General features: G+C 45.9%; 1 protein-coding gene across 1 annotated transcript in view; it reads left to right on the top strand.

Moving 5' to 3' along the window:
• The window catches only part of Tcerg1l (transcription elongation regulator 1-like), a 188,759-nt gene that overhangs the window by 127,629 nt on the left and 37,621 nt on the right, over positions 1-23,509 (top strand). Inside the window, exons 7-8 of the mRNA NM_183289.3 lie at positions 10,150-10,304; positions 21,661-21,730. Coding sequence (NP_899112.2) covers positions 10,150-10,304; positions 21,661-21,730 — 225 coding nt within the window. The remainder of the gene's footprint in view (positions 1-10,149; positions 10,305-21,660; positions 21,731-23,509) is intronic.

Raw genomic sequence — 23,509 nt, 5'->3', positions numbered from 1 at the left:
GGGAGAGCAAGAAGCCGCAGGTATGTTTGTCCTGGGTTCATGGAGTCATGGAGGCAGCAGGCCAGACTTGATTTCGCACTCCAGTGGGCTGAATGACCGTGGTTCTCCCACACTTCAGGACTTGCTGTTCAAAGGGTGATTTTACGACTAAAAACCCTTTTCTAGAACAAACCAACCACCACCAGATCTCTACTCACGGGGCTTCTCACTGTGGCGATCCTGTATCAGACTTAAATAACTCCAGTGCACTAATTACATCTGCCGGGATCTAGGGACATTTTGAGAGAAGAGAGATATGGCTGCCATCCAGAAATTATGTGGCATGATTAGAAAAGGGGAGCTATCCATGTACTTAAAATGGGCATAAAATGAAACATAAAATTAATTTTGCATGTCATAGCCAGCTCCGTCTAGTTGAAACCAACCGGAACAAGTGGACGGGCAGATTTCCTCTTGGGAACCCCATCTATTTACCTGTCGCCTGCTCTGCAGTTCAATTCCACATGCTTCCCCTGGGCACAGGAATGGGTTCCTCGCAGCCTAGATATAACTGTGTACTGCGTTAATTGTCACCACCCCCACCAGACGCTAATGCTCCATTAAGTCTCTAATTAGCCCCATTCCTCCCCAGCTTTAGAAGTTCAGTGGTGGCAGGGTGGGGAGCAGGAGATGTTTCCTCTACCTCGAGGCATTGAAGAGCCAGCTCTTCCTTGGGTGGGATGCTCTTGTGCGCCCTTAAACTCGAGCAGCACATACTACAGCCACCGCCTCCCACAGAACTCTGAATAGGCGACAAAGATTCCTCTTTGTGAAACTGAGGCCTGGGATGATTTAGCCAAATAAATATAAATTTTGAGGTGTGACACCTTATTTCTTTAATGCATGAGAGAGCCTGAGACATGGAGAGGAGACATCTGAGAACCCAGAGAACCTCTCTGAGCCTCCCAGCAGAAAGACTTTGAGGTACATGTCCTCAAGGAGCCTTCCATCTTTGACTTCAGGGAAAGGAACAAACTGCAGAAGGCTATGAGCCAGGTCCTCTTGCATTGCTCTGGTCAATGGTGAGATTCAGTGGCCCCTTCCAGAGATCCTTCTAACCTGTTCTGTGTTCCCTCCACTGGAGACCATGTGGCCAGCAGCCCTCTCCTCTGCCTAAAGTCTAGGGAGGCTACAGCAGGGTAGGGAGCCCTAGCCCTTCACCACATAACTTCCTGGACAACCTACATAGATCCACCTGCCTAGATGCATCTGTCTACACCCAGCTGTGGAAGCAACCTGTCCAAGCCAGGTGCCCACCTTTTCCAGCTCTATTCACTTGCTCTGAACCAAGTTTCCAGTTGATGGGAGACCTCTATGTGGCAGCTCAGGTTCCACAGCTGACAGCCTGACACTATTCAATTCCAGCACTACGGGACAGGACACCTGTTCACCTCAACCCAGAGACATTGATTGTCTTTACTAGTCTGGTGTCAGCTTCTTATCCTCTAGTCCTCTCTTCTCATCCTCTAGTCCTCTCAATCCCCAAGCTGTCTCTCTGACAAGAATTCTACCAGAACGCAGTGTGTGACCTGCAACCTTCTGAACAGCTAGGGTTTTTCCACAGACCACCTGCAGAGATCCATCTGTTCCACATTAGGAGAGAATGCTGGAGCCCTGCCAGGAAACTGGGATTAGCTGAGGCTACTGAGTGTTGTCCCCTCCCCACCACCTTGATCTCTGTCCCTAAGGGTTGACCTGCAACTCTCTTTGTGCTTCCTCCTTTGGAACCCCTGGCCCTTCTCTCAAGCCCAATTCCCCAGTAATTCTCATGCAAATACCAATACATTGTGGCTTTCCTTTAACAGGCCAGTACCTCCTCAGATCAGCAATGGGGGTTGGCTGGACACTTCTCAGTGAGCTTTTCTCGTCATCCGTCTGTGGCAGGCCCTACTGGGAAAGCCTGGGCCTTGGACCTGAAAACCCGGCAGCAGGTGTTGGGAAGACAAGGGCCCACCTAGGCTATTGCCATCTCAGCTGCTACCACCAAAGTCCCCTGGAAGCTTATCTCTCCCCGACTATTGGGATCATCTTGAGTGGGGCTCCCCAGGCACAGTGCATGGGACACAGGTGTAACTACTACTTGTTACCTAAGGGATCTCCAAGGAAGAAGAGGAAAGAGACCAGGGTCTCAGACATGGAGAATCTGAGGAGCCTAGCTGTGTCCTGGACCATGAACTGTCCCCCTAAACCCTCCTCAGACAATGAAGGGCTTCAGAAAGGCAAGCCAAAACATCCAGATTCCTGTGCATCCCTCCCAGGAAAATAAGTCGGCAGGGAGGGACCATGACAGTGACCATGGTTAGAGAGTCCTGGAACCAACTTAAATAAGAGTAAGAACTAGAAGGTAGACATGTGGCTGAGGAAAAAGTTCTCTTCTAGAAGGGAATTGCTTAATAAATGGGTTCATGGTAGGACTCATTGGTAGGTCCCTATGTCCATCAACTGTTGCAAACGGAGAGGCTAAGCTCACTATATACAGGTCTCCAAGGCCATATCTCAGACCAGGGACCTCTCTCTTCAGAGTCACTTGCTTAGCTCTGGGTAGGAGTACAAGGCTAAAGTATGATGTCAGGTCCCAAGTGCCTATGGAATCATGGGATCCATTAACCTCCTGTGAGGATGACGTCCCTTGCCTGACTGCTGAGATGGAACCATGGGAATAGACCCTGGTCTCCTGGAGACACCATAAAACAGTTCAAGTCTTAAGGAGACAGACCAGGGTACAGAAAACATTGGATGCTTCTCCAGATTTCCACTCAGGCCAAGTTCAGTCAAGCTTCAGGACAAAAAGATAATCCAATTAAGACTTGCAAATAGCTAACTAGCTGCTAGGAGCTTCAGTTTGGTCTGCTTTTGTAGTCACAGCAAGGCACCAGAAGCTGGCTGCAACTGGGAGAAGAGTGTAGGTTTAATCTTGCTTCCACCACTCACCTATCCATCTTGAATCTCAACAGTAATTTTGATTAAGGTCCTCAAGTCCCCAAAGAGCACAGACTTATGGGACCTAGTAGGTGTTATTAGACGCGTTCTCACGACCGGCCAGGAAGAACACCACAGACCAGAATCTTCTGCGGCAAAGCTTTATTCTTACATCTTCAGGAACAGAGTGCAAGAAGCAAGAGAGCAAGAAGCAAGAGAGAGCGAGAAGCAAGAGAGCGAAAAAGCAAGAGAGAGAGAAAAGCAAGAGAGAGAGAAAAGCAAGAGAGAGAGAGAACGAAACCCCGTCCCTCTTAAGGAGCATTCTCCTTCGCCTCGGACGTGTCACTCCCTGATTGGCTGCAGCCCATCGGCCGAGTTGACGTCACGGGGAAGGCAGAGCACAAGTAGTCATAAGATACCCTTGGCACATGCGCAGATTATTTGTTTACCACTTAGAACACAGCTGTCAGCGCCATCTTGTAACGGCGAATGTGGGCGCGGCTCCCAACATCTCCCCCTATCCTTTTAATAAGAGCAAATAGGCCACCCATATTAATGAGAGTGGAGATAGAGGTCAAATCCCCAGTGTGTAGGTAAAGGAGCCATGTACAGGATTAGCTCTTAGGCTCACAGGCTTTTACCCAGAGCAACCCTGACCTGCTCCCGTGTCGTTTTGCCTGGGGGAAGGGAACTAGGACACTGAACCTTCATGAAAGATGACATGTCTCCCTAGAATAGGCTCATATATGCCGCAGAGCCTTTCCATTGCAGTGCTTAGCCGTGCAACTCTCTCGGGCTGCTGAAGCACACTCACTCCATCCCGTGCAATGAGTCTAGCCTCGTGGGATATAAGAGCTGAGTGGCCAGCGACCTATTGCCTAAGCATAGATAACCATATATCAGGGGGAGCTCCATGTTCTAGTCCTGCAAGCGCCTGGGCAATAACCACCTTGTCTCTCCTAGTTTGGGCCTTAAGCTTACAGACCAATCAAAGAAGCAACACTAATCCACAGCAAAGTGTATCTCCAAATAATATTAATCCCACCCATTTTTTAAAGAAAGAAAATGCTGAGGAGATCCAATTGGGTAATCCTTTGGTCAGGGACAGGTCCAAGCGCGTGGAGTTGACCTGAAGTCTCAATTCCCGAAGGATCTGTTCAAATTCAGCCATCCAATTCTGTAACATATACTGAAAAAGACTTTTTGACAAATTAGCTGTCCTAGTAAATTTAACATACTGAATGGAAGTAACACACAATCCCGGAAACTTTTGTTCACATCCCTGCTGAGTTATTTGTCATAATACATCTAGTTGTATCTGGACCTGTCCAGACAGAGCCAAGGCTGTCTGAATTAAGGCCAAACCCAGTTCCTAGTTAGTGGTAAAAAAGCAGGAGAATACTTGAGCATTATACATCACCGTCATTGGGAGTGGAAATGTCGACATTATCCCCCAACGCTGCTCTCTCTTTATTATTGACGCCCTGGACATCACCAAGACGAGGGACATTAGTATTTCCTTGGTCAGTCTGGATTTTTCGGGTGAGTCTTTCTGGTACCCAAAATGGGTTGTCTTCATTCTGTGGGAAAACACAGATAGCTCCCCTGGATCTTATCAAGATAGGATCCGGGCCATACCATTTATTATCAAGGACATTTTTCCATTTAACCATCTCATTGGGCCTATCTGGCTCTGAACAATGACGTTCAGCCGCAGTATGGCCATGAGCATCAATATTTAAAAAATTGAGTGTAAAGAGTGCCATAGACACAGACACTCTTGGTGCTCGGGGTACAGTCTCCTCAAAAGTTCCCCTCTTCTGTTTTATAAGATAGGCTTTGAGGGTGCGATGCGCACGCTCAACAATACCCTGTCCTTGAGGGTTGTATGGAAGTCCAGTCAGGTGGGTTACGTCCATCTGACGGCAGAACTGTTGGAATTTTTGAGACGTATAAGCTGGTCCATTATCAGTCTTAAGGAGTCTGGGTTTCCCCCAGGCACTCCATGCCTCAAGACAATGTTGAATCACATGTGAGGCTTTTTCTCCGGTTAACGGAGAAGCAAACATGATGCCAGAACATGTGTCAATGGACACATGGAGATATTGAAGTTTTCCAAAGGAAGAAACATGTGTAACATCCATTTGCCAGACCTGTAGAGGTCGAATACCGCGTGGGTTAATTCCCACATGAGGAACTGGCAAGAACTCACAGCAGCTTTGACATTGAGTAACAATGTCACGGGCTTCTTTTCTTGTCAAGGAGAAACGACTGCGTAATGTTTCAGCCGTCACATGAAAATTGTTATGAAAATTTCTTGCAGCCTCTACCGGGGATGATAGGGCAGCAGCCACCACTTTAGTGGCCTTATCTGCCAAATCATTTCCCAGAGCCATGGGGCCAGGTAGGCCTGAGTGGGCTCTAACATGAGTAATATAAACAGGAGATCTTCTAGATAACAAAACTAATTGTATCTGCTGAAAAATATTGGCAACTCTACTGGAAGGCTTAATCACTCCAGCCACTTCTAAAAGATTTACTGCATTTACCACATAACAGGAATCTGACACAATATTAAGGGGTTTTAAAAAGGTTTTTAAAACTTCTAAGACCACTAAACATTCTACCACTTGAGGTGAATTTTCATTATACTGTTTGGATACCACTTTACCATTAGCCACATAGGCACCTATGCCAGTTTTTGATCCATCAGTATATACCACAATCCCATTTTTAAGTGGGTTTCTTACTGTTATTTGTGGAAACACAACAGATTGATTTTGGGCAAACTGTAAGATTGGATGCTTTGGATAATGGTTATCTATTTTTCCTGAAAAGGAGGTAACTAAAACTGCCCAATCATTAGATGCGGCTGCCAAGGTTTGAACCTGTGCAGCGGTATAAGGTACAATTAAAAGATATGGACTTTGCCCAAAGTGGGTGATTGCTGCTTTTAGACCTTTAAGGGCAAGCTGTGCAATTGCATCAGGATACCAATCTATTATTTTAGCTGGGGATACGTTTGGATGGATCCACAACAATGGCCCATTCTGCCACAAAACTGCAGTTGGCAATTGTGCTGTCTTAAAGACACACAAACTGAAAGGCTGCGAATCCTCAATACGTTGTAATTGTGCATTCTGTAAGGCTTTTTCCACCTTTTGTAAGGCCTGGTTAGCAGCTAGAGTAAGAGTCCTAGGGGAGGAGATATGAGGATCTCCTTCTAAAATACTAAACAAAGGCCTTAACTCAGCGGAAGGAATCTTTAAAAAAGGTCTGAGCCAATTAATATCTCCCAACAGCTTTTGAAAATCATTTAAGGTATGGAGGTGATCTCTTCTTATCTCTACCTTTTGGGGCACAATCTTATCTGGGGACACCACAGAGCCCAAGAATTGTCCTGTATCAGAAATTTGGACCTTTTCTGTGGCTATCTGTAAACCCCACTGACTTAAAGTTTTAAGTAGAAAAGGATATGCCTTTTGTAGCATGGTAAGGTCTTTATGGCACAGGAGGATGTCATCCATGTAAAGGAGCAAAATTAAAGAGGGGAATTGTTCCCTCACTGGCAAAAGAGCTTCTTGTACATAAAGTTGACACATAGTAGGACTATTGGACATTCCCTGTGGTAAGACCTTCCATTGATACCTCTTATCAGGTTTAGCAGAATAAGCTCTCTGACCCGTTAACAAGTCAAAAGTCCAATCTCTCTGCTCTGGAGTTAAAGCAGCAGCGTTTGCTCGGTCCTGCGCCTGTGCAGCCTCTCGCCACAGAGATCTCCATTCCAAATATTTGCCCATATTAGGGAGAGCGGCTTTTGCAATCATTTGCCAGTCGGCAGGAGTTAGTGCCATGCCGGCAAGCCTGTCTAACTGCACCAAGGTAAAATTAGCATTGGTTCCGTATTTACGAACCGACTCAGCAATTTCTTTAATCTGCACATATTCTACCGGAGCGTGGACACGCCCACCCTCGGCTCCTTCAAAGACTGGAAATGCCTGTTGTATTTTCCTTTGTTCCTCTCGGGGAATGAATGAGTCTGCGCACTGCCTCTCTGCGCACTGCCTCTCTGCGCATTGCTGACGCACTACGGGCTGACGCACTACGCAGGGCGGGGACTCCGCATAGGGCGGGAGTGCACCTGGTAGCCGATTGCCCTGAGGCCAATTAGCAAACTGGCCTTCGCCAGCCGCTTTTGGCTTTTTCCTTAAATGACTAGTTAGCACTTTACTTGGCGGCTGGTATCCTTTTCTTTCATAATGAGCCGCTTTTTTCTCCCAGTCTGTTTCCTCAGAGGAGAATTCTTCACCTGCTTCAGAGCTACTAAGAGCTGGCTCCCCGAGCCCATCCAGCGATGAGCACAGGCTCCTTTTCCTAGAGACCTCCGCTAATTGATCTTTCTTCTTTTCCCTTTTTCCTCTTTTTCTTCTAATCTCTCTCCAGGTATTCTTACCTGACCTAAACTTTTCCTCGGGTTCAAGACCCTTGGAAAGGCCTGTATACTTATTTTGTGTACCATATTTCCTTTTTGTTCCTACTCTCTCTCCCCGCTTTACTTCTGATAGCTTGTCCTGAATTTCCTCTAGAATTTTCAGCCCTATCTTAACCACTTGATAACATGTGAAAAGGAACAAAAGGGCTCCTAACACCAGAAAAAATTCAAGGCCAAACATATTCCACTTTACTTCTGATAGACTGTCTTGAATTTCGTTAGAAAGTTCAAGATCAGACTTACCTCGTTCCCCAGCTGAAAAGTTCTGAATTCATACAGTTGAATCCTTCTTAACAGTCTGCTTTACGGGAACCTTTATCACCGTCGTTCCCCAGCTGATGAGTTCTGAATTCGGCAGTTGAATCCTTCTCAACAGTCTGTGTTACGGGAACCTTTATAAACGTGATCCGCAGTTCTGGTTCCGGAATGAGGGATCCTCCTTGCGCCAGTCCCGAGTTTTTTTCTCGTCCCGGAATTCGGCACCAATTGTTATTAGACGCGTTCTCACGACCGGCCAGGAAGAACACCACAGACCAGAATCTTCTGCGGCAAAGCTTTATTCTTACATCTTCAGGAACAGAGTGCAAGAAGCAAGAGAGCAAGAAGCAAGAGAGAGCGAGAAGCAAGAGAGCGAAAAAGCAAGAGAGAGAGAAAAGCAAGAGAGAGAGAAAAGCAAGAGAGAGAGAGAACGAAACCCCGTCCCTCTTAAGGAGCATTCTCCTTCGCCTCGGACGTGTCACTCCCTGATTGGCTGCAGCCCATCGGCCGAGTTGACGTCACGGGGAAGGCAGAGCACAAGTAGTCATAAGATACCCTTGGCACATGCGCAGATTATTTGTTTACCACTTAGAACACAGCTGTCAGCGCCATCTTGTAACGGCGAATGTGGGCGCGGCTCCCAACAAGTAGGGGCTAAGAAACAGCTTACTATGTGACAAGTTGCACAGCTCCTAGGAGAAACCCTACCCAGAAGGAAGGGTCATGGCTCCTATTTAGTAATAGTTTATGCTCCTGCTGGCACCTTGTTTGGGAAGTCCACTAAGCAACTACAATGTGTATGAATTATAACCATTTTTCACTTTGCACACAGTCAAACCTCGAATGCCCCAACTTCTGTACTGTACAGGCAAACAGCTTCCTTCCAAACTCGTATGAGGAAGTCAGGATGCTTAGCTCACTGACCCTGCTACAGCCCAGGAAGTATTAAGGCAAGGCCCTGGGCACAGGACATGCTCTCTCTCTCTCTCTCTCTCTCTCTCTCTCTCTCTCTCTCTCTCCCTCTCCCTCTCTCTCTCTCTCTCTCTCTGTGTGTGTGTGTGTGTGTGTGTGTCTCCCTCTCTCTGTCTCTCTCTGTCTCTCTCAGAGAGAATGTGCATGTATACATGTGTGTGTGTCAGTACATGTGTGTGCCAATGCACATGAATATACATGTGAGTATGTACACATGTGATTGTGTGTGTATTTCATCCTTCCTTATATTGACTCTATGAAGGCATTAGGGACCCATATATGACTCAGGATATTTCCCTACCACAAGATCTTCATCTAAGACTTTTGTCACATGAAGCAACCTATTTGTAGGTTCTCAGGTCTGAATGCAGACATTTTTGAGGCCCATCATTCTATTTGCTCCACCATGGAATCTGACCTAGTCAAATAAAATACCTGGCGGGCCCTCTCAAGTCATTAAGGTCCTAATCCATCCAGTTGCTGGCACATGGGAACCAAACCTGGGCCCTCAGCACAGCTCATGGAACAAAGCTAATTGGCCTCAACGTGGAGTGAGTCCCTCTACGAAAACATCCAGGCTAGTCTTCTAGGATGATGTGTGAGTAAGACATTGAGGGGTCAGCAATGTCTAACTGTACCATACAGGTGGCCAATGGTCCTCTCTTGGATGAGATTTTTCTATGCATAGCCTACACTTCCCTTTCCTGTAGCACAGATAAGCATGGAGATGAGCCAGGGCCCTCTTAGAGGCTACTATGATAAGCTGAGTCCAGGAAGGAGTACGTTACCCAGGGTAAATTTTAAGGGATGTCTGGATAAAAAATGGCCCTAGTCACATAGTCACACTTACCCTCTGTAGCATCCTAAGAACAGGGGACACACACCAAGGTCAGTGGCCAACCTTGTAGAAGGGATCTTATTTTCTGTGTCTATCCCTGTTTTTCATTCTCTCATAGTATTTCAAAACAATAAACCTTCCTTCTCTAAACTTTAGGTATCCATATCTGAAAGGAGGCCCTTATGAAAGTGAGCAGGATGCTCAGTTGCTGGGTCAACTGGTCCATGTATCATCTCTGCTTCATGGCGCTCCTTGATGGGTGGGTAGGGTGGAATGGGGAAGGCAGTGAAATAGTCACCTTGGAACCCAAGTGCCTAGGAGGACTGAGGGAAAATGCCACTAAACTGAGCTGGGGAGGTCCTGGCTTTCTATGGCCTTGCAAAGTTTCCCAGCTCTTGGAACCTTGGTTGGAATCCTTGCTGGTAAAAGGGGACGGGAACCAAACCTGCTAACCAAATAAGAGAGTGTGGGAAGAAGCACAGAACATTTCTAAGGAAAGGCTCTGCCATCATTACCTGATGCCCCCTAGAATGTCTTCACAGTCCAGAAGGGCATGCTGAGAGGGGGGATGGGTATTGCTCTTCACCATGTGTCTCTGAAAGTGACTAAGGCAAGTTTTGGACTTTCACAGGTGTGTGGTCTGGACGGGTGATGACCGGGTTTTCTTCTTCAACCCGACCATGCAGCTGTCAGTCTGGGAGAAGCCAGTGGACCTACAGAACCGTGGGGACCTCAAGAGAATCATCGAGGACCCACCCCACAAACGCAAGCTGGAGGCCTCAGCAAGTAATTAGGAGGGAATGCGGTGGTGCTGCTGTTGCTGCCGGAAGGGCCACGCTCTGTCTGGGGACAGGAGCCAGAGCTGCTGCTCCTGGTCACGAGGGGAAATAGTTCTGATGGAGTCGTGTTCAGGACTGCAGACTCACAAATTAAGTTTCCGTGACACTTCCCACTGAAAGCTTGACCCATTCAAGTGGTGGGTTTGGGCTTCTCGGTGCATCCCATGAGGTCATTAGTGCAGGGACAGTGCAGATAGCCACTAGCTGTCCTGTGGCTCTCATTCCAGGCATGTGCTGATCTGTTGATCTGCTCTGGGGAACAGATGTGGGCAAATGAAAGAGTTTCCTTCAACCCCATGGCTCACTCTAGCCCCTGATCATGGAGGTCACTGTTAGTTATTAACAAAGGCCCACACATGAGGGTGAGGTAAGCAGCCTTCTGTCCTATAGAGGGGCTGTTAGGCAAGGAAGCAGCTGTTTCTGACCAGCCTTGTAATCCTATCTCACCAAGAGTAGGCACCCAGCACCTTCTGAGAGGCTCCTTTTCAAGAAAGCAGATACATGTTTTATGAGTGATATATGAAAGACCATGGATTAAAATAGCATCATTCCAGAGGTATGCTAGGGATTGAACATGTCTTACACATGCTAAACAAACGTACTGACCGCTGAGCTGTAGCCCAGACCTCTTTTTGCTTGTTATTTGTATACAGGGTCTCATTACGTTGCCTGGGCAGTCCTTGAAATTATAATGTAGCCTCAAAGGTTTTGGATTTCCACTTCCCCTGCCTCAGTTGTCCAAAACTGGATGGAATTAGAATCCACACTAGGTCTCATCTCCATGCCAAGAGTCATTATACACTCTGAAGAAAGCCGGAATGCTGGGCATGGAATCATGACTCGTTTTAAGGAAATTGTTGTTCTGTCTCAGGAGGTATTTTATAGGGCTTGTAGTGAGTTTTGATTTCACATTATCAAGAGCTGAACAAGATGCCATCAGCTCCCACTAATGGTTAAATCAGAGCCATTTAGAAGGCTGCCCATTCAAGCCCTTTTACTCTCTTCACAGTACTAAGGGACATGGAAGCCAGAGTTCGTCTTGAATAAATGAGAAACAACAAATGTAGCATGTCTACTTCACTTAAGCAGACCATTTTCTGGAGAGTTTTTCCAGCTGATGTTGGGAAAATAAAGATGTCCTAGGTGTATATTTTACTGGGAAAAAAAAAAAGAACCTGTTAAAGTGTTTCTGTGTGCAGGGATGATGAGACTGGGCTCGTGAGTGCTTTTCCTTTTTGATGAAGCAATGTTTGAACTAGAGGGAACATTTTCATCTCCAACGAGGCTTTATAAACCCCGCAGATCAGTTGCTTCTAGCTCTTAGACGAGAGAAGGTGTATGGGTCAGAAAGAGCAGCAGGATTTCAAATCCTTCGAGAAGCAGTTGTCACCGAGTACCCTGGCAGTGACTTCACTTACCCTGGATGGTGACAGTGCTCTTTGCACCTTTTAAAAGATGCTCTTCCAGAATCTTACATGTGCTTTCCTCGTTTCCCCCAAAGGATTGGCAGGGAAGAGAAGGAAATGAAGTTATTGAAAATTGATCAAAGTTGGTGTGGACCAAATTGGGCCAGATCTGAAGAGTCAGGGATGGGTCTCCAAAGCCTCTACAGGGTCATCTGTGGCGGGGGGCCATGGGCAGAGGAAAGGAACCTGAGTCACCCAGGTCATGTCTATCAGTGATGCTGTGTTTCACTCCAACAGGAATTACACGTCCTAGGTGCAAATGCAGAGTTGAGTCTCTTGTCTCACAGATGTGCCCCAGAATAACTTAGCATGAGACCACAATCTAGGGACAGTATACCTCTGAGACAGTTTTAAAGCATGAACCCACAAGGTCATTCTTACATTTAAGAGTCAATCACAGGCAGTGGGCATTTTTTTTTTCGCATAATTCTTTTTGTTTTGTTTTTGTTTGTTTGTTTGTTTGTTTGTTTTGATTTTACATTCTGACCATAGTTTCCACTCCCTCTTTTCCTCACAGTCCCTCCAGAACTGCTCTTCTGCCCTCTCCCAGCCACTTCTCCTCCATTCCTCTTCAGAAAGGGCAGTCCTCCTATGGATATTAACCAAACATGGCATATCACTTTGCAGTAAGAAGAGGCTCCTCCCCTTGCACTAAGGCTGGAGAGCCAACCTAGTAGGAGGAAAAGGGTCCCAAAAGCAGGCAAAAGAGTCAGAGACAGCTCCTGCTCTCACTGTTAGGAGTTCCACAAGAAGACCAAGCTACACAACTGTAATATATCTGCAGAGGGCCTAGATAAGGCTCTCTGGTTTTTGTTTAAGTCTCTGTGAATCCCTATGAACCCACGTTAGTTTATTCTGTGGGGTTTCTTGTGGTGTCCTTGACCCCTCTGGCTCTTACAGTCCTTCCCCTACCCCCTCTTTCAATGGATTCCCTGAGCTCTGTCTAATGTTTGGCTCTGGGTCTCTGTTTCTACAAGTTGCTAGAGGAAACCTCTCTGGTGACAGCTGGGCAAGGCACCAGTCCACGAGTACAGCAGAATATCATTAGGAATCATTTCATTGCCTGTTTTTTTTTTTTTTTCTTTTTGCCAGTTGTGTCTGATAGACTTCCAGTGGAGGGATTAGGACACCAAGCTATCCACATAACCTTCACCATGCAGTTTGCATTGCCTACAAGATGTGGGTAAAGGTAGCACAGAATTATGGGAGTGGCCACCCAATGATTGGACCACCCCAAGACCATGCCATGAGAGGGAACCCACCACTGACACTGCTGGAGGGCCAGGACCCAGTGGCTGGAAATCCCAGAGACCTGGGATAGAACCAAACATGACTTTCCACAGATTTCTTTAAAAAAAAAAAGATCTACTTATTTTATGTATACGACTGTACAGATAGTTGTGAGCCTTCATGTGGTTGCTGGGAATTTAACTCAGGACCTCTGCTCACTCTGGCCCAAAGATTTATTTATTATTATATATAAGACACACCAGAAGAGGGCATCAGATCTTATTACGGATGGTTGTGAGTTACCATGTGGTTGCTCGGATTTGAACTCAGGACCTTTGGAAGAGCAGTCAGTGCTCTTAACCATGAGCCATCTCACCAGCCCAACTTTTCACAGATTTCTTATGGGCATGAAAATGGCTTCCATTTTCAGTTTCTAGTAGACAAATAGTTAAGGACCTCTAACTCTGTGAGATCTGACAAGCAGGTAGGATTAATTCTGGAGGATTAATTAATGACAAGAGAGGAGAGCTAATGGTCTCCAGCCCACAGCAGCACTGTGGTATCTTCGCTGGCTGCTGGTTCTCTGTGGTTCACAGATGATGTGACCTTGCTAGTATAACAGGCTCCAGGGCGGTGGTGTTCAGCAGCAAATTTTATTTTATATTATCTTCGGTTGTGACCCAGTCAGTATTCAAATGTATTGATACATTGCTTCTTTCTATTCTAAACAGAACAATCTAGTGCTCCAGTTGGTCTGTTGCTCCACACTCTTTCCAAGAGGCAAATGAAATGAATGGATGGACTGCATACGATGTCTGGCACATTGACCAGCATCATGCTGGGTGTGTGTGTGTGTGTGTGTGTGTGTGTGAGAGAGAGAGAGGGAGAGGAGAGAGAGAGAGAGAGAGAGAGAGAGAGAGAGAGAGAGAGGAGAACACATAGATGTTAGTACATGTGGATGTAAGAATATGTGTATATTATAGAGTTTGAGTTTGGCATGTGAGTATGGAAATGTTTATGTGTGTAAGTATGAGTGTGTAAGAGACAAAGGAGAAAAGGAGAATATGTATATATGAGAGGAATGTATATGTTTAAGTGTGCATGTTTGTGAGTGTATATGAGTGTGTATAAATGTACATGAGCCTGCATGTGTTTATATGTATGAGTATATAAATGTGCATAAATATACATGTGTGTATATGAGCGTACATGTTTATGTGTGTGAATGTATATGTGTGTTAATATATAGTATGTGCATTTGAATATTCATATATGTATTTGTATATATGGAAAGTGTGTGTGAATGTGTATTATGTTTATGTGAGTATATGTATATGGTATGATTATATGAGAGTATATATGAGTGTTGAAGTGTATATGAATATATGAGTGTACATGTTTATATAAGTATTCATGTATGTATGTGAGTGTATGTGTGTGTATGATATGCATATATGTAAGCATGTGTGTGCTTTGTGTATATATGAGTATGCATATGTATATCTGTTGTTTCTGTGTGCATATGAGAGGTATGTTTATGTGTGATTATGTCAATATGTGTGTCTAAGTATATATGCATGTATGTATATGTGCGTAATATGTGTATATATGTGTGTGTATATGTGGCTGTGTATGTGAATGTACATATTTATGTCTGTACAAGTGTGTATGTATATGAATGTACATGTGTATATGAGTATGTGTATAAACGCATGAGTGTGTGTGTGTGTGTGTGTGTGTGCGCGCGCATGGTGAGTACTCATGATATAAACCAAGGGAGTGGGAGATTTCAGCATCAGTTTACTGGGCATGGCCCAAGTTCTTATCCTTTGTCATTCAGCATGTAAGAAGGGAATCCACCCATGGCTCCAGCTGCACATGTGGCAGAGGATGGCCTAGTCAGCCATCAGTGGAAAGAGAGGCCCTTGGTCCTATGAAGGCTCTATGCACCAGTATAGGGGAATGCCAGGGCCAGGAAGCAGAAGTGGGTGGGTTGGTGAGCAGGTGGAGGGGGGAGGAGGGTAGGGGGTCTTCGGAGGGGAAAGCAGGAAAGGAGATAACATTTGAAATGTAAATAAAGAAAATATTTAATTTTTTTTTTTTTTTTAAAGAAGGGAATCCACCTTTTCATTCACCTGGCCTTGCAGAGGGATTCAGGAGAAGATCTAAATTACCCGCTAATTACCTTGTAATGCATCCAGATGTTTTATGGCTCTGTAGTTTTGCTGTTGAAGTAACTGTGAAATGAGAAGCACAGGCTTCACTAGAACCCATTGCTACATTCTAGGGTAAAGTCCTCCCATCAGAGGCACTCACTATCGTGTCTCCATCAGACTGCCCATCAAGCCTAGCAGAGGTGCAATCCTTTCTGTGATAATCAGCAGCGGCAGTGTCTACTCTTCCTGGGAGTGGTAGGAACCTCTTTGCCATCTGGCTAATGGACTGGCAGCCCACCTGCTCTGTCCACAGAATGCATTCTGGTCCTGCACTGGGAGGTCCTTTCCACTGGGAGGTCTAGTACAATGCAGCATTCAATATCAAAATGCATTAAAAACCTGGCCACTGAGCCCTTCGTGAGGTAGAGAAAAGGATGGAAGAGCCAGGCAGTGGTCGCTCAACCCTCTCTCCTGCTGTTCTCTCTCCCCTCAATGGCAGAAGAGAACATGAGGCCTGCGGATGGGACAGAGGCAGCAGGCATCCTCTTGGCAGAGGCTAGAGAGATACATGCATCAAGGGGCTCCCTTATCTGTTTCTGGAAAATCAAACAGCCCTGCAGGGTGGTGCCACAGGTTTTGAGCACGAGTTGCTGTTGTCAATGTAACAAGCTACCAAAAGCTATCTTATAACAGAACAAAATACCGGGTTTAAGTAGAGCAGAAGTCCAATGTGAGTATCCCGGGTGCTGACAAGGCATGTCCTTTCCAAGGCTCAGTCCTCCTCTTTTCCAACTTCGGTGGCCCTCTGACTTCCTTGTACATTGTGTCTTCCTCCATCTTCAAAGCACATGGGAGGCATCTCCAGTCTTTCAACATCCCCCCTCCCTTCTTCTTTCGGCACTTTTCATTATCCAGGGCCACATGGTTGCTACAGAACAATCCCCCATCACTAGGTGAACTGCAAGGAAACTGGGAGTCTCCTCTCTGAGCGATCCTAAGTGTTTCCCAGTCTTCAGATGAGGTTGGCGACATCGCTGAGAGGTTGGCTACATCTCTGCTTCCATGATCTCTGTACCTACTTTTCAGAGGAAGGGACCACAGAGCAGGGGATCTTACTCAGTTCACAGGTCTAACGGATATGGGATTAGGACTTAAAAGCTGGTGGGTCTGACCTGAGGCTGAAGAAAAGCTACCTGATCGGGCCGCACAGGAGAGAGAATTCGGGTACAGGTAGCCTTGGCTAACAATATCTTGTTCCCTACCTGGTAATAAAGACAAGCAAGAGCTCACTCAGCTTCAATTGCTGTGCAAATATTTTAGTCATTTATATTCAGGACAAATGTGGATTCACAGTGACATGCATTTCACTAAGTAGGATAAAAATCATCCTGAGGGTAAACACAGCTGCAGCTGGTGAAGGGGCTACTTCCTAGGCATTGTGTGGCCAAGACAGTGTGTACTGGGACTCCACATCACAAAGGGACCAGGTGGCCACTGAAAGGCACATGCTGGAACCCTCCCCAAATAACAAGGATGTGTTTCATTAGCCCAAGAAGAATCGGGTAGATGTGGGAGACGTTATGCTTAGCTGTGTCTGAGGGCCTGATGCTTACACATGAGCTGAGCCTGGTGTACCTTCCAATCATCCAGGCCTCTGCCCGATAGTTTTACAACAAAGGCAACAGGACCTTGTTTTCTAAGGTCAGTTCCAATGGCTATATTGGTCAATCTACATGACACCACCTAAGCATGGGGAGAAAGCCATGGTCTCTTGGGGGAGTCCCACATGGACTTTAGCAGGTGACAGAGGACAGAAGAATGTAGGTAGAGCTTGATAGGAGTCACTAGCTATGAAAGGAACAAGTCAAGTCAGGAGGACCTGACCCCAGAGTGGGTGGCCTTAGGATGCTGTCATAGCACTTTCGTCACAGCTGCATTTGGCCTCCATCCATCAGGAAAGGCTAATGTGCAGCTGAGGGGTAAGCCAGTGTTAGCCCTCTTCCTCAATACAAGAAGGAAGCTGTGTGACCTTCTGTTGTTCCCTTCAGCCCCTGCCCATTATATGGAACTGTACAACCCTCATTAGCATGCTTTCCCAAAGCCAAACTTCTACCCATTTCTCACTTAGCATAAGAGAGAAGGAGGGAAGACGGGAACTTAGTTCTTCTCTAAACCATTAAGTTTTTAAAAGTTGGAGCTAATCAAGCCCAGGTTTGACACTTGGTACTGCCTCAAATACTGAGAACAGGCCAATCAGGAAGCTGTGTGTCTTCTAAGGCTGTAGAATCCGAGCATAATGAAGATCCAGGTCAGGGGCTTTGGTCTACCCTAAGATAAAGCTGATGGCATTGACCTCACCAATGGGGTACAAGCATATGGTATGTTGTAGGCCCTGAAGTAAGAGGAGCGGACCAATTTGCAAGACCAGCCACCCATTTCTGGGCTAAGAAGAGGAAGCCTAGAAGGTTCAGTGTGGTGATATAGGATATAGGGATAGCACACACTTACTGAAACCTTTGGCAATGATCTTGGAGCTGTGTCTTCAAAGATCTTTCAAGAATGCTGAGTTTCCTCCACAAGTTCCAGCAGGGAACGTAGGTCAACCAAACAAAGCATTCCGTAGAATCCGTCTCCTGGGTGAGCAGGCTTCAGTCTCAGTCCCCACTCAGCCCATGCTCTTTCTTAGCATGAGCTTCTTTGCCATTGCGTTGAGCCCATAATTCAAATGTGCCCTAGGAGTACGGAGAAGACAGTGCCAGTACCTGTGGGTGTCTGACTGGACCTGCAGAGGACGTGCAGATGGAGCTGCTGTGCAGTGGACTTAGTATGACTGTGTCCTCCGTGGCTTTGTCTATGCTGAAAGCTAGTTTTCCACTCTGCTGGTAGTCATCTAATTCCATGATGGCCTCTGTTACTAAAGAACCCTGACTTTTCCTGGAGAGCCATAAAGAAAATGTACTTGTATCAGATAAGGTGCCGTCAGACAAAAGAAGACTGTCCAAGCCAGCTTGTGAGGCAATGCATTTACTGTGGTTGGTTAACTTACATGGTTAACTCAAAAGGCAACCAGACCAGCAGCCAGTCCTCTGGGCCACTTAAGGGCAGGTACACTGATGAAAGTCCTACTCCAGTTAATTGTTTATCTCTTATTTGATCTCATAAAGGAATGACCCCATGAAGATCTTATAAAGGTCTGCTGAGGGTCCCATGAGCCTTATAAGGCTTTCCCTCCACAGGAGAATTTGAATAGACTGAGGCTGGCTCATGAGCATGCTCACAGCTACTCTGCTTCATGATAGTGGTGGGAGTGGCCAGTGTGTAGGAAACTACTCCCTTCTAACTCTTTAATTTTTTCTACACCGTCTTTTATCATGTTCCTTGATATCCCTGAAGCCTTGGAGAGGGATTACACACACACACACACACACACACACACACACACACACACAGAAAGAGAGACAGAGGCAGAGACACAGACACAGACACAGACACAGACACACACACACACACACACACACACACACACACACACACGTGTGCGCGCGCGCACACACACACACAGAGAGAGAGAGAGAGAGAGAGAGAGAGAAAATGAAACCTCTGCAATAACTGCTGCCCACTGTCAAAATAAGGCCCCATTTGACTCTAAGCTGGAAACAGCAGAATCTGCATGCATAAGCAAAATGTTTGGAAGAATTTAACGGACAGATCACGTCTATTTAGCATAACAATAGCAGAAGCCTCCCCTCTGAGGTTTGTATTTGCTGAAGTCTCAGGCATTTCTTCCTGGATGATAGTACCAAACATGGGTTCCCTCCTGTGGAGACCTTAAATTCAACCAGAAAGTAGTTAGTTGTTCCTATAACATCTGTGCCACTGTTATTCTCATAGACATACCTTGCTTGGCATGACAGGGAGGAGTGACCACCTCTGCCTCTATAGGTTGTGACTGCCTGTAACTCAGGTGCAAATCACACCCAGGATCTCACTATTGAACTCTATGATTCCCTAGTAAGTTTCAACCACAGATTATTCCTGATGCATGCTGAAATTGCCAGAGTGACCCCTGCACTCCCACAAAAGAGCATTGTTTCAGAGATACAGGGGATTTTATGCTGGCTGATGAGTGTCATTTCATGAATTCTATAACTTAATGTGTGTTTGTTTATATATCCACATTTTCACGAGAACATCTATTGTGTAATTTCATATTATTGGAATGTATATCATCATATACATACATCTTGAATTTCTAATATTGTGAAATCTTCCTCTGAAGGGATCAATCAATGCATACTCGCACTGATGTATTCTGTGCCAGCCTTGTACATCACCAGAACTTAATGTAAGCCATTCTTTATTTCAGTTGGCATTTCTTTAATTTTGAGTGATTCTCAGGGGTCTGTCGGCCATTTGTTTTGTGTTTCTGGGAATACATTCACGTGTGTCTTTCTCGTTGAATTATAGGGACTCCTGTAAATTGAGGGATTAATGTGTTTGACTATAATGTTTTCCACTATTTTTCTTGAGCTCTGATCTTTTCCATAAAACAATTTGATGATGATTTTTTTTAATCCTGAAAAAAATATATGTAGCATGCAGCTTACCAGGTAGCCACTTTAAAATGTACATTTAGTGGCATTCAGTTTATTTACAATGTTGCCAATAGTTCTTCAGCTGGGGGCAGGGCTTTCTGACCTCCCCACTCTATGATAGCTTTCTGTCTGGCTTGATCTGGTACAGGTCTTGTGGATATCGTCACACCCTCTGTTAGTCCTTATGAGCAATTGGCACATTTTCTTTAGAATTTTCTACAGTTTCATGTAGAGATCCACCACCTCTGGGCTTTACAACCTTTCCACACACTGCACCTTTCTATGATGATTGCAGGGCTTTGGGTATTTAATATTCTGTCCCATTTAAGGCTCAATGATCTGCAATGTTATTCTTTGCATTTTGACCAGTGTGGGTCTCTGTGTTAATTGCCATTTACTGTAAAAGGAAGCTTCTCTGTGAAGGTGGAGAGATGCATTATTCTATGGGAATAACAATAATGGGAGAATAATACCAATTAGTTTTCCCCTAAGTCCTAGGACCTAAGTAACCCAGGGTTCTGGGCCCCATTAATGGTGCCAAGAACAAATCCTGTCTTGTGGAGTGAGTCTTAAATCCTTTCTGAAAGTGGCTGATTGCTTCCATGACGTGACATTATTGCACCAATGGGCTTATGTTGCCACGTTATTTATTACTGCATATGCAAGGGTTCACAAACTGATCACCTTTCCCCCTCGTATGCATAGCAAACTCAGCACTATGGACCCTAATCCTAGTACAGATGAGGTTTCCAGGTCAGCACCCAATGGTAAGTGTAGTATTTTAAAATAAAATATAGGGAAATGGAAGAAGGAAGATCAGGAGTTCAAAGACAGACTTGACTACATAAAATTCTACCACACACACACACACACACACACACGCAGAGAGGGGGCGGTGGGGAGAGAGAGCACAACATACACTGAAATTACTATCCTGTGGTTTTCACACTTGTTAAGAGCAGGGACACTAGGCCTTCTAGGAAGGACACGGCAATATACAGCAAAGGGGAGGATAAGATCCAGGTAGAGGAGTAGGAACCTGGAGGCAAAATCTACCAAGCCAACTCCACCACTTCCGCCCACCCCTGCTGTCAACATTATGACTGGCTTACAAAGATGGTGGATTTGAGAGTATAGACACAGAAGCAGGAAACAATCTAGGCCACTTCTTGTTATACTGAAGTTCCAATCTGTGCCATGGGTCAGAAATGGCAAGGCTCTGGAACCATCCCTCCCTCATTCTTGCGCTCTTGATACAGGAAATCCTAGGGCACCGATACATGTTTGCCATTCTGCCATGTCATGCAGTATTTCCAGGGCTGTACCATGCAGCTTGTAAACAGTAATGCAGCGCCCAAACACTTAGGCTTTGGAAACAGAGGCCCAGTCTGTAGTGAAGATCATATGGTATGCTGCACGGGCCTGTGACAATTGCAATGGATGGAGGGAGGCTCTGGGTACCAGGAGACCGATATGGAGAGGCTAGCACTTCAGCAGCCAGCTGGCAGAGAGGCAGGTGGTGCTCGTACAGCTTGGGGAGGGCTGATCCTGAGGGTGGAACAGTGGTTGGTTTTTCTCTTATTTACTCATTAGGCCCATCTGAAGGGATGGTGATGTCTGGAGGCACAGGGGCTGGGGCTGGCCTCTGTGACGTCAACAGTCAGGTATCTTTTCTAATGTGCATCTCATTAGAGAGGAATATGCATCAAATAAAGCAAATTCATGCAACGAATGTAGGTGTCTAAGAGAAATCCAGTCAGTTTTCAGATGGGCTGGCTTGAGCGCCTCAGCTGCCTGCTGCCTTCCAGAGCACCGAGGCTGACCCTTCAGCTGTGTTAATGTGATGTTTCTTTCAGCTGAAAGCAGTGATGGTTCCAGCTCAGATGATGGCAGTGAGGACCAAAGTGTGAAAACCAAGAGGAACAGGTAGGTGGCACTGTTCTCTCCCACTGTGTCTTCCCTTGATGCTTTGGTGCTGTGAAGAGAAAGTACTTTGACTGCATTGAATCTGAGCAAAAAAAAAAATAGTTTAACTGGGAAGCATATAGCTTCATTATCTCTTGGCACCTGTTCTGCTGAAGTTCAGGGTCACATGCTCAGCTTCCAGAGCCATGTGGAAGTGGCCATGTGGCCCACTGCTCAGGGCAGACCTGTGCTTTGTAAGATACTAAATCAAGGCAGGCAGTTCTGGCTGGACATTGCATCTCTGGGTCTTGCTTGCAACCAATTCAACCCGTGTCTAAGAAGTTCGTTCCTCTGCAAGTAAAACTCTGGACCTGTCTGCAGAATCGCATATGACACTTAGTGACACGGAGGAATCTATCAAGTTTGCTTGTCATTGCCTGGCTGCAAGGGTGGGATGAAAACTTGTCCTTTCTCTTCTAATGGTCTCTCACAAGGCCACTGGTTTGTCTTCTGTATACCTAACATCTTATATAGGGGGCTACTCTAAACAATATAGGCATCTTGAGTCCTCAGAACAGGACAGATGGGAGGAAGGATGGAGCGATAGGCACCTTTGTGGACTGAGAACAGTGGGGTTGAGTCTGGAGTGCCAAGCAGTACTTCGAAGGCTATGGACCAAAAAGTTAAAGGTGTTGGTCAGGCATGTTGGCAACATTTCCTCCTCAAAAATTGTCCTTAGAAGACGCAGACATTTGGCATAACAAAGGATAAGATCTTGCTTCCATTTTCACTTCTTTGCTCCTTCATCCTGAGATATTTCAGTAAACAAAGGAATGGTGTGGGAAATAGATGCTGGGCCAGCATTCCCAGAGAGCTGAAACTTAGAGTGGATTCCTCTTTCTAATGAACGCACCAGTTAGATCGGAGGGAGAACAAGGGGAGTTCAGAACCAAGAGGAAACCCACAGGGCTTTACAGAAGTATGCACTAAATTTTAAGCAAACAAAACCATTATGCAGGTAAAAGTCCGAACACTGTTTTTCTCATCCCTGGGCTTCTACATGCTGTATCCCAGTCTGGGGTGGCGCTGGATGTGTGAAGGGTGAGCTTCCATGAAGCAGAGATAGGTCTCTGTGTGACCCTGGGACCAAACCTGTCATCCAAATCTTGGAGTCCTCTGTTTTCTGACTGCCTCAACTCTTGCCCTTAAAAGGCCACTTGTACTTTGTAGGAGGGTCCAAGAATACCCACTTGGCCACAGGAGATTTTTATGCAGGGCCTTTGATGGTTCAAGACTTCTAGGAATTGGGAGGAAGGGCAGCTTTTGGGCTACTATGCTCACACCATGGTTGTCAGCCAAGCTGTTCCAGCTGGTCTGTGTACCCATACCCTACATTTGAAACACAAGACAAGCTCCCCGTGGTGCAGGGGACATGGACTGGCCTCGGATTCTGAGCAGTTGGCATTTAAATAACATCAACACATTAATTCTGGTTTTAATCATCTGAATGACTTCCAGAATGAAAGACTGACTTTGAAGCAAGCACAGATGTTTCCTGTGGAGCTGCTCCAATGTCTGCAGTTGTGCACATGTCTATCCACTGCAGCTAGGGGAGGGGCTGGTGCCTGTCACATGCTGGTGAGCCTTCAGGCCCACCAGGTCCTCACCAGGGCTGCCTTGGTGAGACTGTGTCTGCCTAACAAACTCAGGCAGGAAAATGTTCTGTAGCCATGAAGCAGCCAGACTGAGAACCTAGCATATTCTAGGAAGCTCTGGAAACCATTCATTTCTGAGCTGGTG

Source organism: Mus musculus, chromosome 7, assembly GCF_000001635.26.
Source record: "Mus musculus strain C57BL/6J chromosome 7, GRCm38.p6 C57BL/6J".
NCBI lineage: Eukaryota > Metazoa > Chordata > Mammalia > Rodentia > Muridae > Mus > Mus musculus.
This window is presented reverse-complemented; position numbering and strand designations above follow the sequence as displayed.